This window comes from Topomyia yanbarensis, chromosome 2, assembly GCF_030247195.1.
Source record: "Topomyia yanbarensis strain Yona2022 chromosome 2, ASM3024719v1, whole genome shotgun sequence".
NCBI lineage: Eukaryota > Metazoa > Arthropoda > Insecta > Diptera > Culicidae > Topomyia > Topomyia yanbarensis.
In genome coordinates, this window is record NC_080671.1 from 305,435,061 (window position 1) to 305,449,446 (window position 14,386).

At 37.2% G+C, this 14,386-nt stretch overlaps 1 protein-coding gene across 1 annotated transcript in view; it reads left to right on the forward strand.

Annotated features, from left to right (window-relative positions):
* LOC131683473 (E3 ubiquitin-protein ligase KCMF1) overlaps positions 1 to 14,159 on the forward strand; it is a 28,368-nt gene extending 14,209 nt beyond the window's left edge. Inside the window, exons 2-5 of the mRNA XM_058965486.1 lie at positions 2,086 to 2,510; positions 3,684 to 3,953; positions 12,364 to 12,710; positions 12,771 to 14,159. Coding sequence (XP_058821469.1) covers positions 2,086 to 2,510; positions 3,684 to 3,953; positions 12,364 to 12,710; positions 12,771 to 13,284 — 1,556 coding nt within the window. The 3' untranslated portion in view covers positions 13,285 to 14,159. The remainder of the gene's footprint in view (positions 1 to 2,085; positions 2,511 to 3,683; positions 3,954 to 12,363; positions 12,711 to 12,770) is intronic.
* Positions 14,160 to 14,386: the final 227 nt, after the last annotated feature.

Here is a 14,386-nt window from a genome sequence, read left to right on the forward strand (position 1 = left end):
CACATACCTAAACCCGCGATTTCGCCAACACTGAAACACACCGATAATTAAGTGAACGCTTTAGCACAAATGGTTTGGGACTCTTTTATACATGAACCACTCTTTTAAACATGAACTTACACACGCAAAATCACATACGTGCTGGCACACGCCACAACCACGTGTACATACAAACGCTTGAGCCCATCGCGATCTCGCAAATTTGATAACACCACTGTGCTAAAGTGAACTTTTCAGCAACTATTAACATCACATATCTAGTTACAAAACACAAATATTTGATATCAAAACTTATGGAGATATTTTTATATTTTTATTTCTGAACAGCCAACGGTAGTACTGTTCAATTTACCCTTTCATCACATTCTGCAGTGCAGTTATTTGTCGAGCATACATCAATTTCTTAACCCTGCTCCAACCCACACCCTGATCCTCTCCCATGGCGTTTTTGTGGTTTGCATGGACCATTCATTCAGCCATTATCCCTCCTATCATCGGCCTTGGACTGACTTTCGCTCTCATTGCCCACCAAACGCTGTAAAATGAAAATGAAAAAAGAAAATGTTTAGAAGTGATCATTTTGCAGGTTATTGAACATAACGGACAGTTGAAATAATTATTTTTAGCTTTTCGAAAACAGTTATTAGTCATAATTTAGCTAAGTTGTCTTACTGAAGGTCATTTGACATAACAGACGAATGTGTAGTTAACCTTCTGGCAGTCGCGCTAGTGCACTGAGTGCACGCTGCTCTGAAGATTAGCGAAATCGTCTTAGAGCAGCCGCGGCTGCTCTTTCAGCGAGCAATTTGCGCAACTTTCGGAGGGTAAATTGGCGAATGACTCATAAGCTTAAAGTTGCACTAAGCTATACTGCCCATGTAAGCATAAGACGTGACGAATGAAAAAAATTTAAAGTCACGAAAATAAAAAAAAATAAAATAAAATAAAATGTAAGCATAAGAGTCCCATATTGAAAAACAGTAATCCGAGAAAAACGCTGTTCAAGATTTGCATGTCCATTGAGCCTTATGGATGGGACAACCATGTTTTGGTAGCTTTTTCGTTTTTTTTAACAAACCTGGTAATCTTATTTGTGTATTGTGATTCAATGGTGATACAGAATAACATCCAACAGATAAATCATTTTCGACAAAAATTCACATGGCACTCTTGTGCTTTTATTGTCAGTATAATAATGTCATGTTTCCTATAACCTGATATTGATTATATTTTGAGCGATTGCAGTTTATAACTGTTTTCGCCTTCTTTTAGATGAGCAGTTCTTTTGAGTTTTATTTTTGAAGTCGTATGGTTTGTTTTGGTTATCATTATTATGATCGGCAGTGAGTTTTAGCTTTCTATACAGCGTTTCAATAATTAAAATTATCCCTATTACCTTCTTTATATCATGAGCAGCTTTTCAAAATTATATTCCGTTCGATTCAGACGATAGTTAACTATATCATTTCTGGATATCGCCAAGTTTTTTAAACATTTTTTTGTTGAATAAATTTACATATCGATTGTAACACTGCTTAAGCACTTGGGGCGAATCCAGTTAATACAGCTTTACCGCAGGACTGGACCACCGTGCGATGTGGCCGCCGACCCGCTGTCGGAAGCGGCGGACCCTCGCAAGCAAACTTGTGATCCACTCGTTTGCCCGGATTACTGAAACATAGGGGCTATGAATGAGTTTAACTCCGACGAAGCGACAGCGATGTCGGACAACACGCGAGTGGAAGCGATGTGGCCTGCCACATTAAGTATAAATGCTATTAATTTGTAAAGTAGAATAAATTAATAAATTTTGGACCTTCAGTAGTAGCACGGCTCAAGGTTATGCCGAATGACCTTACTTTTTGCGCAGACTAAAATTATGTATATTTTCCTGTAGATAAAAAATGGCAAATTCAAAGGCCCATAAATAGTGAAGGATTGAATAAATACATCTTCAGTCTGAAAGAAATACTCAAGCTTGTCTGATGTGACTTACTACATCTCTAACTGAAGCAATCGGAGCAATATTGTTAAAAGAATTGGACATGCCCATTACAATGTATGATTCTTTCTCCCCTCTTTCAGGTGTCAGCTGCGATTCGTGTCTAAAAAGTAACTTCCGTGGACGTCGCTACAAATGTCTGATCTGCTACGATTACGATTTGTGCGCCAACTGTTATGAAGAAGGGGCAACTAGCACGCGACATTCGGCAGATCATCCGATGCAGTGTATTCTTACGAGGTCCGACTTTGAGTTATACTATGGTGGTGAAGTTCTAACTCCCGATCAACCACAATCGTTCACCTGTCCGTACTGCAAACGAATGGGTCTCAGCGATTCTGCCCTTCTCGAGCATGTTAGTGCTGAGCACACCGACACGGGCCTGGAAGTCGTTTGTCCCGTGTGCGCTGCTCTACCTGGTGGTGATCCCAATTTGGTGACGGACGATTTTGCTGGACATTTAAGCCTCGAGCACCGAAGTGGATCGCGAGATCTGATCTCGTTTCTGATATCCTTTTCAAAAGTCATATAACAGCTTGCAGTCATGTTAGGTTACACTAAAAGAGGAGCTTAAAGATAATGATCACGAGCTTTTTATTCAACTACACGGTACTACAAAAAAAGCTACGCTGTCATTTTTCAGCCAAATTTCGATTTCGGAAAGAAGAAAAATAGACCTCTCCAACGATATGCTATAATTTGCTATTTTGTATGATATATTGTGCGATTCTGGACAATAATATAAAAATGGCTCCTTATTTTTCACCAAAAATATGCAAAAGGTTAAGCAGTTTTTCAAAAACACATTCTTGACGACAATTCGAAAGAACAGTTAAATTCTTTTAATCATCAAAATCGATGGAAAATTACAGAATTATTTAATTTTTCCCTAATTAGGTATTGCTTTGCACTACTATGATTGCACAGCATCACAGCGGTTACTTTTAAAGTGTTCGCTCAATAAAAAAAAAAAAAAATAGATCGCCCCGTATTTTCCAACTATTTTTTGAGGAACTTATCGTTGAACGCGGAATTGAATGTTATTTCAAATCATTGCTAGGATAAGGTCGCGCCTTTCGAAATTTTTTAAGCTATTTGCATATTTTGCACACTAAGAATGAAAAAATAACGATTTTTTCGAAGTCGAACAGTACTTCTTACAAAACGGCATAATTTAGCATACCATTGGAAAAGTATTTTTTTTCTTCCCAGAACCGCTAAAAAACAAAAATCGGGTGAAAAATAACAACGTAGCTAGTTATTTTGTGCTGGCGGTCCCAGAAAATATCAACATAAGACTTACTTGCGATTATTGGCAGTACAACCTACACTAGGTTCCTCGAAAAGATCACTGTAGCACCGAACAGGTCAGCGATACTTTTGAATGAATGAAGAAAAGCCTTGAAGCATCTTAATGCACTCCACAAGATTGTTTAAGTTATTTACAAGTATAGAATAAAAAAACGTTCATGTAAAACACTTAACGAGTGTTACATGGCTTCCGTGATTTCTTGGAAACTTCATAAATAAGTATTCATATAACATTCCTTAGTTTCGTCGATCAAATGCGGTAGTTTATACTATGAATATGAGTTTTATTATAAATTTTCATTTCTCCAGGTGACTGTTTCAGTAAAAAACGTTTTAAAAATGACAATGCTTTCCTTAACCAATCCTATACGATGAACCTTCCGCTATTCGGCATGGAGGTGTGCGAAGGATGCCACATTCTGGCCGAACACTTGGTGGACCGCGCTCAAGACGTTCCAACATGCACTTCAGTTCATCGGGCGGTGGTTTATCAACACTATCGCCCTCTGGTCGGGAATCGGTCGATCCTATCGCAGAACTACTGCAACAGCTGTCCAGTGTCCGCCGCGGAGGCGCTCCACAGCCATCACAGCTACAGCAGTTGCAGATACAAATTCAGTTGGAACGACAGCAAGTGAATGTAAGTATTTTACACAAACAGTTCTAGAGTAGTATTATTTCCTCGATACAATTTTTAGCGTTTTATCCCTCAAGAAGTTGAATTAATAATTGAATAATCGTAAACTTGCGGCTATAGGCAGTACAGTAGCTGTAATAATTCTCACGGGCAATATAGTTTGTCCATAAAATTTTCCCCTTTATACTATTGACCGTTTTCTGAATTGTGTTAATTTCACCAATGCATCAAACTTCCAGTAAATGAAACACATTTAATAAATGACTCCGAAAGTTTCGCAGATTTTAGAAAGATTTTTGTCACGGAAAGTTGAATGTCAAGACAATCATTCAACCAGTAAGAGTAACTGTTTTTCGTTTATATAAGTAACGGAATTTTATTCGTTTGAACATTGTTTTGCACTAACACCACAGCCTGTGTAACAATTGCCCTTACTCAAACTTATCAGCATCACCCAAATAAATAATTCGCATGAGAAAGGAATAGTACACCTTTGATTTGCTCTGTGTTTTATTAGGTGAGCTTCATAGACCATAAATATCATCAAACGCCCAAAACTAACAGCATTTTCCTTTTTGGATTACATCGGTGTAGTCTCTGTTGCACACATTCTAACTTGTGTGTAATAAGTCTATCTCTTTTACACTACATCGGTGTTCCCATGTAAAAACAGAAATGCCTTAAGATTAGTTTGTAGGTATTCAAGAAACATTCAAACACATACATTTTGTAAGCACCCTAAAACTTGGAAGTCAAAGATGTAAATAAAATCGCAGTAAACGTGTGCTGTGCTTCTCCGCGTCCAACGCTGACAAGGATTTTTTTTGTCACCAAAATAACCAAAGTGAAACGAAATTTAATTTTAAAAATCACAAACTAAAATTATCCAACAGCGTATTTCGTGTGCCATTCGGAAAATTGCAAGTTTTACGTTGCTTGAGCAAGCGCGAGAAAATTGTTCTACCATTTAGATGGGCGTATTTGGATCGGTTTGCCAAGTGAATAGCAAGCTAGCAGTGATGCTGCTACGGTGATACCAGGCGGAATAACATTCGCCTTACCACGCAAGCAAACATTGGTATCGAAAACATCTTCTGTTCAATTTATTCGCGAGGAGCACGAACTTTTTTGTATACATGCAAATTAAAGTTAAAAAATAAACTTCGCAAAAAAATTAAATTTGGCGGGATTAAGACCAATTATATGAGCCGCACGGTGAAAAGCAAGAAGATTCATTTCGAGTCATCAAGGTCAGCGATTGCCAGGACTGAAAGTAGTGGAAAAGCAACAATGAGATACGTGTCCACCAACAAGTCAACAAGTTCGTGATCATTGTTTTGAAAAGTGTATAAAAAGATGTCTCCTTTGCCAGCTGAATGCAATCAGTTCTAACGAGGAGACATTGAAAACATCACCACGAACAGCTTTAACCATTGTTCTCTTCGTTAAATGTACACAACTGCTACAGTCAACTCAACACTATGGACCATCGTTATTGAGGGAGTATTCATTTGCTTTCTCATTGCTGTACTATTTATTTATATTACGGTAATTGCTCATTTTGAAACGATTTATGTAGTGAAGTTAGGCCTACCATAATTTATCCTTTTAGTTTCTTCAACAGTCGTATTCTAGTACTGTGATCACTGTTTTGTTAGGGTTAGCCAATATGCCAACAAAAATATTTGAAATCAAACTAATGCATTAGCACGAAATATAAAATAAATTATAGGATAGATGGTCATTATTCGACTCATTAGGTTATGTTCATATAGGGTTACTGCGCCCTAATTCATCTTAGCTCCTCAATTCATCCCACCCATTTGAACACATTAGTTAGAGCAGTGCCTGCTACCTCTATTCAACGCATTAGCTCAAACGGTAGGATGAATAAGGGTACTCGACTTTTCGCCTCGCTCAAGTGCGAGCATTTTACATTTTTCAGGCAACATTTTTAACTGTACTGCTTCTTAGGAACGAAGCAAAGATGATACCTATTTAAGCGCAATCCAGTTACTCTAAGTCGAGTTATCAACGAAATAGTGTGACATCCTGACTAATGAGATGAATGAGGGCTCGTCTACCCTACCATGTGAACATAATCGTCTTCTCTCTCGTCTACCCGAATGACGTTCGCCCGAAAGCTATTTAGTCGAATGAACCATTTACCCAACTGCCTTAAACCTGTATAGACCACTTGCCCGAATGTTATTAACCCGAATGCCGCATTCACTCAAACATAATACAAAATCAAATTCAACGGAAGGTAATTTTATGCTTATAAGACCATTTATTATTGTTACAATTCCAATAAAGGGAAATTAACCGATATTGCAAACGTCATTAAGCATATTGCGTGCATCAGTGCTAAAGTTCCTCTGGCAGGCAATAACTTTATTGCATTACGCCTCGATAGGGGTGCATCAAGAAGACCGAGAGGGTCTGTGGGCCTCTTTTATGTTTGTGTTTTTTCATACTCTGCACCGGCCCTAACTAACGCTCAGCCTGTGCGCGCTGGCGTGGCAGCCTGGCGGGTTAAAGTGGATATACTTTTGCAGTGGGCCGTGTTTGCAGACATTGTTCCACAGTTTAATGGCATTGTTGATGGACAGAGCTCACTGTGGGGTCATTGTGTGTCCATTTATCGGTCGACTTCATCATCATGCACAGACTAATTAAATTAAACAATTGTTTTTTTCCTTTTTTCTTTCGACTATGTTAGTCACATTTTCTTTTTTTTTACATTTTAACGACATTCAATTAGCTAGAGATTACTGGGTAGGGAAATTTATGAAAATTAGAGCCATAGTACTCAAGTGAGAGCAAGGATGTGAAGTAAATAGATCGGAAAACTAGAAATGGCAGGCTCATTAGAACAGGCTTAATATCATGCGGGCTTAATCTTTGTCTTCTGTTAATGAGGGTCGAGCTTAGGCAGTATAACTACGAATCACCCGATTTCACTAACATGTGTCCTGGTAATGATAGACGTGTCCATCTTTACCGTGACAACCGACTCTCACTTGAGTACTATGGCTCTAATTTTCATAACTTTCCCTACCCAGTAATCTCTAGCTAATTGAATGTCGTTAAAATGTAAAAAATAAATAGTTGTAGTTTTTAGTTCTAGTATACAATTGTTATGTGCTAGTCGTATGTCTGTGTATGTAAAACTTTTTCAGTGTATTTGGATCATGGAGAAGCTTCCAATAAAAATGTTTTCCTAACAACTTTTAACATATTTTTATAATATATACAATTTGCAGTCAAAAATACAATTTTCTTTTTGAATATGATTCTGAACGCCATTTTACATCAAAATGCTCACAACAAAAAATTTCTGAAATGTAGTGGTTCTCGAGATATTTTTAATTTTGTTTTGGCAAAACAATTCTTTTGTTTTATTACGACCTTTTTAAAAGCCATTTGCGTTTCTCCATCGACAACAATAGGTTTTTCGAAAGGTACATTTCCTGTAACTTCTCTTTTTACGCGAATAACTTTTAAAAAGGGTATAATCACACGAATTAACTGTTTTTGTTGGAACAAAATTCCAAATATTTCGAAAACTATCGAATTTTGGAAGATTTTTGTTAAATGAAATTTGATTTAGAATGATACTTAAAATTATATTCTGTAATAAAATTTCAGTTTTGTATGTCATTTAGTATGAAATTTAAAAACATGTATAAAGTTATTGTTAAACAAACTTTTTTACCGATAAGTTCTCCATCATACAATCACATTCAAAATGTTTCTTTTCTCTTTATGTTTTTGTTGACAAAATATTAAAAATTAGAAAAAATGAGTTTTTTGCAATTAAAATTTTTAACACAAATTTTTGTGAAAAATGACACATTTTTTTCAGTGTATATTTTTTTGAACATAAATATTTATTCCCTGAAACTCGTTCTCAGAAAGTTTTGCTGTATAAAATTCAGTAATCGAACATTTTTTTTAAATTAATGCACGTACAAATGTTTACGCCCTTTTAAAAAATTACTCCTGAGTCAAAATAATCTTATGTGGTTTTCGTTTGAGGCGAAACTGAGTCAATTCCTAACCCCAACTGCTGTCAAAATGTATGAACTGACAGCAGTTGGGGTTAGAACCTGACTCAGTTTCAGGTTCAAGCGAAATCGCCATTACTGATAGTGGAAAATGTTTAGTCTTCCATGCCGAAGAAACGTGTAAAGTTGCATAGGACTCTAAGATAGTTGTTCACGATTTTAAATATTTTTGGACAGTACTTCGTGGAATTCCTCTAGAGGCTGTTATATACTACTGCGCGCTCCACAAGTATCACGAGAGGAGAATATTTGTTAGTAATTATCAGCCCCCTGTCAAGGACGACGTCTCTGTACAGCCAGCATCACTGCCATGAAAATCAAAACATTGATTTTGAATCGAATGCTTAAAAGCTGTAATTATTTGCTAAATGTTGATATTCTAAATAAGATGGTATTAAATCATCCCACAAGATGCAAAACGTCATGTAGAATGCTTGAATATCGTGTATAGTGGCGAACATAATTCTTTGTTTGGGGCTTTATAGCTATAATGCCCCATACATGTAGGTCGCTGTCAAACTCCATATGATGTTATAGGGTTGCCAGGGGGCTGGTAATTATAGAAGTTGGATTCTACTTCTTCTGGAGCGACGCCAGAGAAAAGACTCCACTTATCTGGACTAGATATCGATCCATCAACTCATAAATCGGGGACCAACGGCTTCACTAGGTGGGAAAATACCGGTTGAGTACCGGTACGGTAAACCAAATTTCCACAAGTGTTTATGTTTCCTTTACATTGTGTGCGGTCTCATCGCTGGTTGTGTTTATACGAGACACGAAAACCAAACCGAGTTATGTTTACACAGCACCGCGGTTTGGTTTTGATTTTCGTTTACCGGTGCACGAGTATGGGAAGGAAACACGAGAATAACGAAACCAAACTTCAGTTGTGTTGCGGTTGTATATTCGGGTTGATGTTTATCGGCTATGCTAGTGCTGTTAGTATGTTTATTAAGAATTCTAAACAAATTTCTTTTGGGTATAATATAAGGTATTTTTTCGGTAATTGAAAAAATATCTTCAGACATATTTCTGTTCAAATAAATTATGTTCGTGGTCATAAATGGCGTTACTTAACTCAATATTTCGACATTTTCATAATGATTTATCATCAGGAAGTTTGCAATATGAGTATGTTTGGTATGGGAAACAGCCCAAAAATCGAAAGTAAAAGGAAATTTAATAGCCTCCGCTATTTTTATACCTATGATATCGGATCAAAATTTAAGATGACGGTATATTCAAGATATTCTGTCATCTAGAATCACGCGTCATGGACATTTTAAATATAAGAAATATGTCAAAAGATCGCAAATTGATACCTGCCGTCATTTAAAATCTGAAATGGCGAGCTATATTCAATACTACTGGTATTCAATAACGTTCAACCAGGCTCGGTTTTCCTAAAGCCAAACCGAAACCGCTGTTGAGAATACATCAACACAAGTTGAAATTCGTACACACATGTAAACGGTGCTGAGTGGCTCGGTTTGGTTTTAGAAACTGAGACTTGGTGGAGGTTTTTCTTTCGTTTACCGTGTGAACGAAATCCAAACCGAATACGATGTGCATCACTCGTTTACACGTGTTGAGATTTTAGGAACCATACCAGTGAATATACGTACCGGTTGGTTTTCTTACCCACCCTCTGCTTCCCTTCCCAAGGAAGACGTGACCACAGATTTTTCACCTCAGAAATATCTCAACGACCTCGGCTGGGATTGAACCCAGACCAACGGGAATGTGTGGCGGTCACGCTTACCAATCAACCATCGGTGCCTTCTATATCACCCCTCGAGAGATTTTTAACTATGAACCAAACACCCTGTAAATTATCGATCGTGTTTAAGTGCTTCAGCAGTCGTAATTTGGCGACAATAGAAAGTCCGAGTTTTCTATCCATATTTTCTAATTCGTGTGTTAGTATTATTAATGGGTTCAAAATTAAAAAAAATATTATTTTTAGTATTATTAATGGGTTCAAAATGGATGGACACAATCCTTTAACAAACGGTATTGTGATGCATAAATGTATATTAGAGTGGGATACGGTAATATGAAAAATAAAATAAAATTTTGCTCCAAGCAACTTTCTAGGTTCCACTTGGACCTAGAATAATTATGCATACTCTAAGCTCGACCAGTGGAACTATATCCACGGTTTAGTTTACGTGGGATTTCGCATGGAAAAATCGACTTTTTAATTCTTCCGTGAGTCGCCCATTACCTCCTAAAATAAATCGGAGCAAGATTTTAATGAAAACTTATCAATGAAACAAAGTCTCGAAGACTGCAAAAACGATCTGAGGATTGTGAAAAAAGTTATTAGGCGAAAACCGACTGATGCTCTGACGATTGATGAAAATTTTAATTCTCATAGCATAGTTTCTCATATTATGTACAAAAGAAGACTCAATTTATCCCTCAAAATTCATTAGCAGCATTAAGAGCATTAATCGGTTTCTGTCTTATAACTTTGTCCACAAGCGTTAGATCGTTTCGTAATCTTTGGGACTTTGTTTCTTGTTTAAATTTCCTACAAAAACCACAAAACGGAATATCGTTTTAGAAGGCAATGGGCGACTTCTAGAGGAAATATTTTAGGCTCTAGTATTTCCATAGAGGGCCGCCTTGGGGAGATCTGATTTTTCCAGCATTTATTGTGCTTCTCTTGCACTTTAATTTGTTTACAAAGTGGTTTGCCCGTTTAAAAGTTATCGGCATTGGAAAAAGAGCTATTTTCAATCAAAAAATGGTAATATCTCCACACATACTAGCGATAGCAAGTTTCCGTCTTCGGCAAAGTAATGCAGTTTAATAGTCCAAACAATGTTCTAGAACATTTATATCATGGAAAAAATCTAGAAGAAAACTTATGATGAAAAAACTGTTTTTAAGGGGCCTTTCGCAAATAATGTCCCATATCTCAAAAACCTTAAAAGATAGAGAGTTGAAGTCTTCAGGTAAAATGTTTGTAATGAGTTTCTCTACAAGAAGTGCTGAAGTAAGTATTTGTCTATCTGAATTATTGAAGAAAATAAATTTCGTAACACACTTTTAGGAGGATTAATCATCAATCCGATAAGACAGAAAGAAGGGGAGCTCTACTCCAAGAAACTCTCAAAGACACCATATTGCTAAAGTCAACCGTTTTGACGCAATCTAAAAAAAACCCCTTTTTTGCTCTTTTGGGACCATTGTGCACACCTCGGGTCATGGGAGCACCCCCCGTTTTGATGAATTGCCAAAACCCTTGATTTTCTTTTGATCATATCTCCGGTTCTATTGACTCTAGAATCAAACCGTTGGATGGCTTTTGAAGAAAATTATTCAAGGAGAAAAAATATGTATTTTTAGTGGCAGTGCTGCTAACTATGCGATTTTTTCAGTTAAATATTAAAAATTATTTTCTTTCCAGTACATATATTTTAAGTTTGAAAATTCTGAGGCCAACGTATTCCTCAGATATTTTTACATAAGAAACACTTATTATCTCAATATAACTTGAGCGGATCCTGAGATACACCGTTTTGAAGGGAAAAACTCGCATTTTTTATATAAAAATCCTTTTTTATCCTTATATCTGCCGTGATCCGCATAACAGTCCCATTTGCTATGGGTTTCCTATGCAGGTGGGACTTATGCGTATCACGGCAGATATGTATTGTGAGAAAAATTTAATTTTAATATTTAACTGAATTTAACGCATAGTTGGTAGCACTGCCGCCAAAAATTCATATTTTTCTAGACTCCTGGAATAATTTTCTTCAAAAGCCATCTAGCGGTTTGATTCTAGAGTAAATAGAACCAGATGATCAAAAGAAAATCAAGAGTTTGTCAAAACGGGGGGTACTCCCATGATTCGAGGGGTGGTTCAATTGACATAAAAATTCGGGTTTTTATATATTGGCCCTAGACGAACATTTTCTCGAAATTTAATGACCACTTCGCGTGGAATGACTCATATACTGCCGTGATACGCACAACAGTCCCACCTGCATAGGAAACCCATAGCAAATGGTACTGTTATGGGGATCACGGCAATATACTTAACCACAAAATAAAGAGAATCGTAGTGATGCGGAAGTTTGCGGTTGTTATGCTTTCTAAACAAACTATAATCACAAACCAAACTGGTAAGAGGCCAGTATTAATGGAGAGTACTACTATAATTGACTGTACTTTTTACAAAAACCCACCGAAAATACGTATCTTTACCAAATGTTAATTGCAATGTTTGAAAAGGTATGATTCCGGTTGAGGAAAATCTATACAACTAATCAAGGACAGATTTTCTAGCCTTGCATAACAATTTCCTTTTCTTTCTGTGATATTTCAAGGCTGCCCGACAGCAGCTGGAACGATTACCACGACGTCAGCAGCAACCAGTTGTGACCTCGGCGACAAATGCAACCGGTGGTAGTAATGCGACAGGTAGTGCCAGTACATCGCAACAATCCAGTTCGATTATCACACTCAATGCGACCGGCTCCCGCGATGCACCGATTGCTTCGTCTTCATCGCTGCCAATGGTATCATCCGGTATCGGAGCGTGCAACTTCCTTGGCAATGTTTCGACAACCGCACCATTCTCCCAACAGCAGATTCAGTTCTTGATGGCACGTTTTATGGTACCAAGTCTGGATGATGCCGAGCTAGCACAATTAGAGCGTGACAGAGCCGATAGGTATATCGCTATGATTACTAATTTGTGTAAACATTCTTCTCATTGGTTTCTGTATTACAGATCACAATTTGTTCAAGCTTTAATGTTATCTACCATCGCCAATATACAGTCATTTTGTAAACATACTGACGATGATGTGACGGATGATTTGAATTCATTGAATTTGGGCGTTGGAGGAGGCAACAACAACAGTAGCGTTAATAAGAATGTGAAAAAGTCCACTGGTGATGCTGAGGAGCAGGATGGTGCAGCCAACAAGGACGAAGGCAATTGTGATAGTCTAAAACAGGTGGAAAGTGATAGCAGTGTTGCGGATGAATTGCAAAGTTTGCATAGCCCACAGGTTCTTCCACGTGGCGGCGCGAGTCAGCAGCATTCAGGTAAGGGGAAATCCTCGTCCAAATCTTTATCAGGTACTGGCGGAGGAGGTGGTGGCGGAGGTTGTATCGAAAGACGGGCGCGTCAGCAGCAACAGGCGGCGAACGCCGCTAAGGCACGCGAGCTAAAGCAGGCAAACTCGTCAACCAACACGCCGAACTCGATGTCATCAAAACATGTTCCCGATCCTAGGTAGTGTTGTATAGAAAACATTTAAAATAACAAGAGTTAAAATACACAAGATTAATATCATCAAAAACGGTATGAACAATTCATTAAACGGTGGAAAGATAGAAGAAGAGAGTTTAACGAGCACTACGAAAGGAGGTGAATTATTAATACACATAGATGCAGAATATAATTGCAAAATATATAACATCTAGCATTATTATTACTGGAATCAGAAAAAAAATAAACACAATATTCAACCAGAAAACAACCTATTGCTAAATAATATTTATGAACATAACAAAAAACACCTGCGATCGAAATCCTACTTATTCGATAATGGACGTACATATGTCAATGTTGAACGAGACGCTAACGAGTATTCAAGCACTGTTTGACGGAATGAAAAATACATACAATGATATAACCCTAGCTAAATTGGAGTCATCCAACGTCGCTATGTAACGTATTTCAAAAGTTCAGAGATCAGTTTACTAAACTGCCTTTCTACTATGCAGCCAAATGGAAAGGTCTGTCATATAAGCGTCTTTTCTCAAAATATTTCCATGGCAATGCGAGCTTTTGGAGAACATCTTCCCATTGTAACATACTTTGTCTTTCATCAAAATGCGTAGGGTTCGTTCAAGACTGTTCCGACATTTGTTCAATAAAAGAAACTAACACGTCACGGTGATATGGCGATAAACATTGTTTTGCACACATTAGTAACCTTCCTCCTCCTTTCGAATAAAACAAAACTATTGTGCATCAAAAGAGCAACCGTTTGACGAAATCGAGTCATTGAAATAAAGAATAAATTAGAAGTTAATTTTTAATTCAAAACAATATGAGTAGGATGAAAGCGAGTATAAGATTTAGAATATGCGATAGCAAACAGGCAAATACACACGAAATGATCAATTCAATTAGAAGTTTGCGAAAAAATCATTCAACTCTTTACAGACAATTGAATGGTAAGGTTGGTTTGTTTCCAATTCTGTTACTTCCCTTTGTTGTCAATTATCGTAGGAAACTCACACATACACATACATACACCTTTAAGCTGTGAAACATCCGGATATTATAAAAAAATATTCAATTTAGGAGGGGTAACATTTTCATATTACATC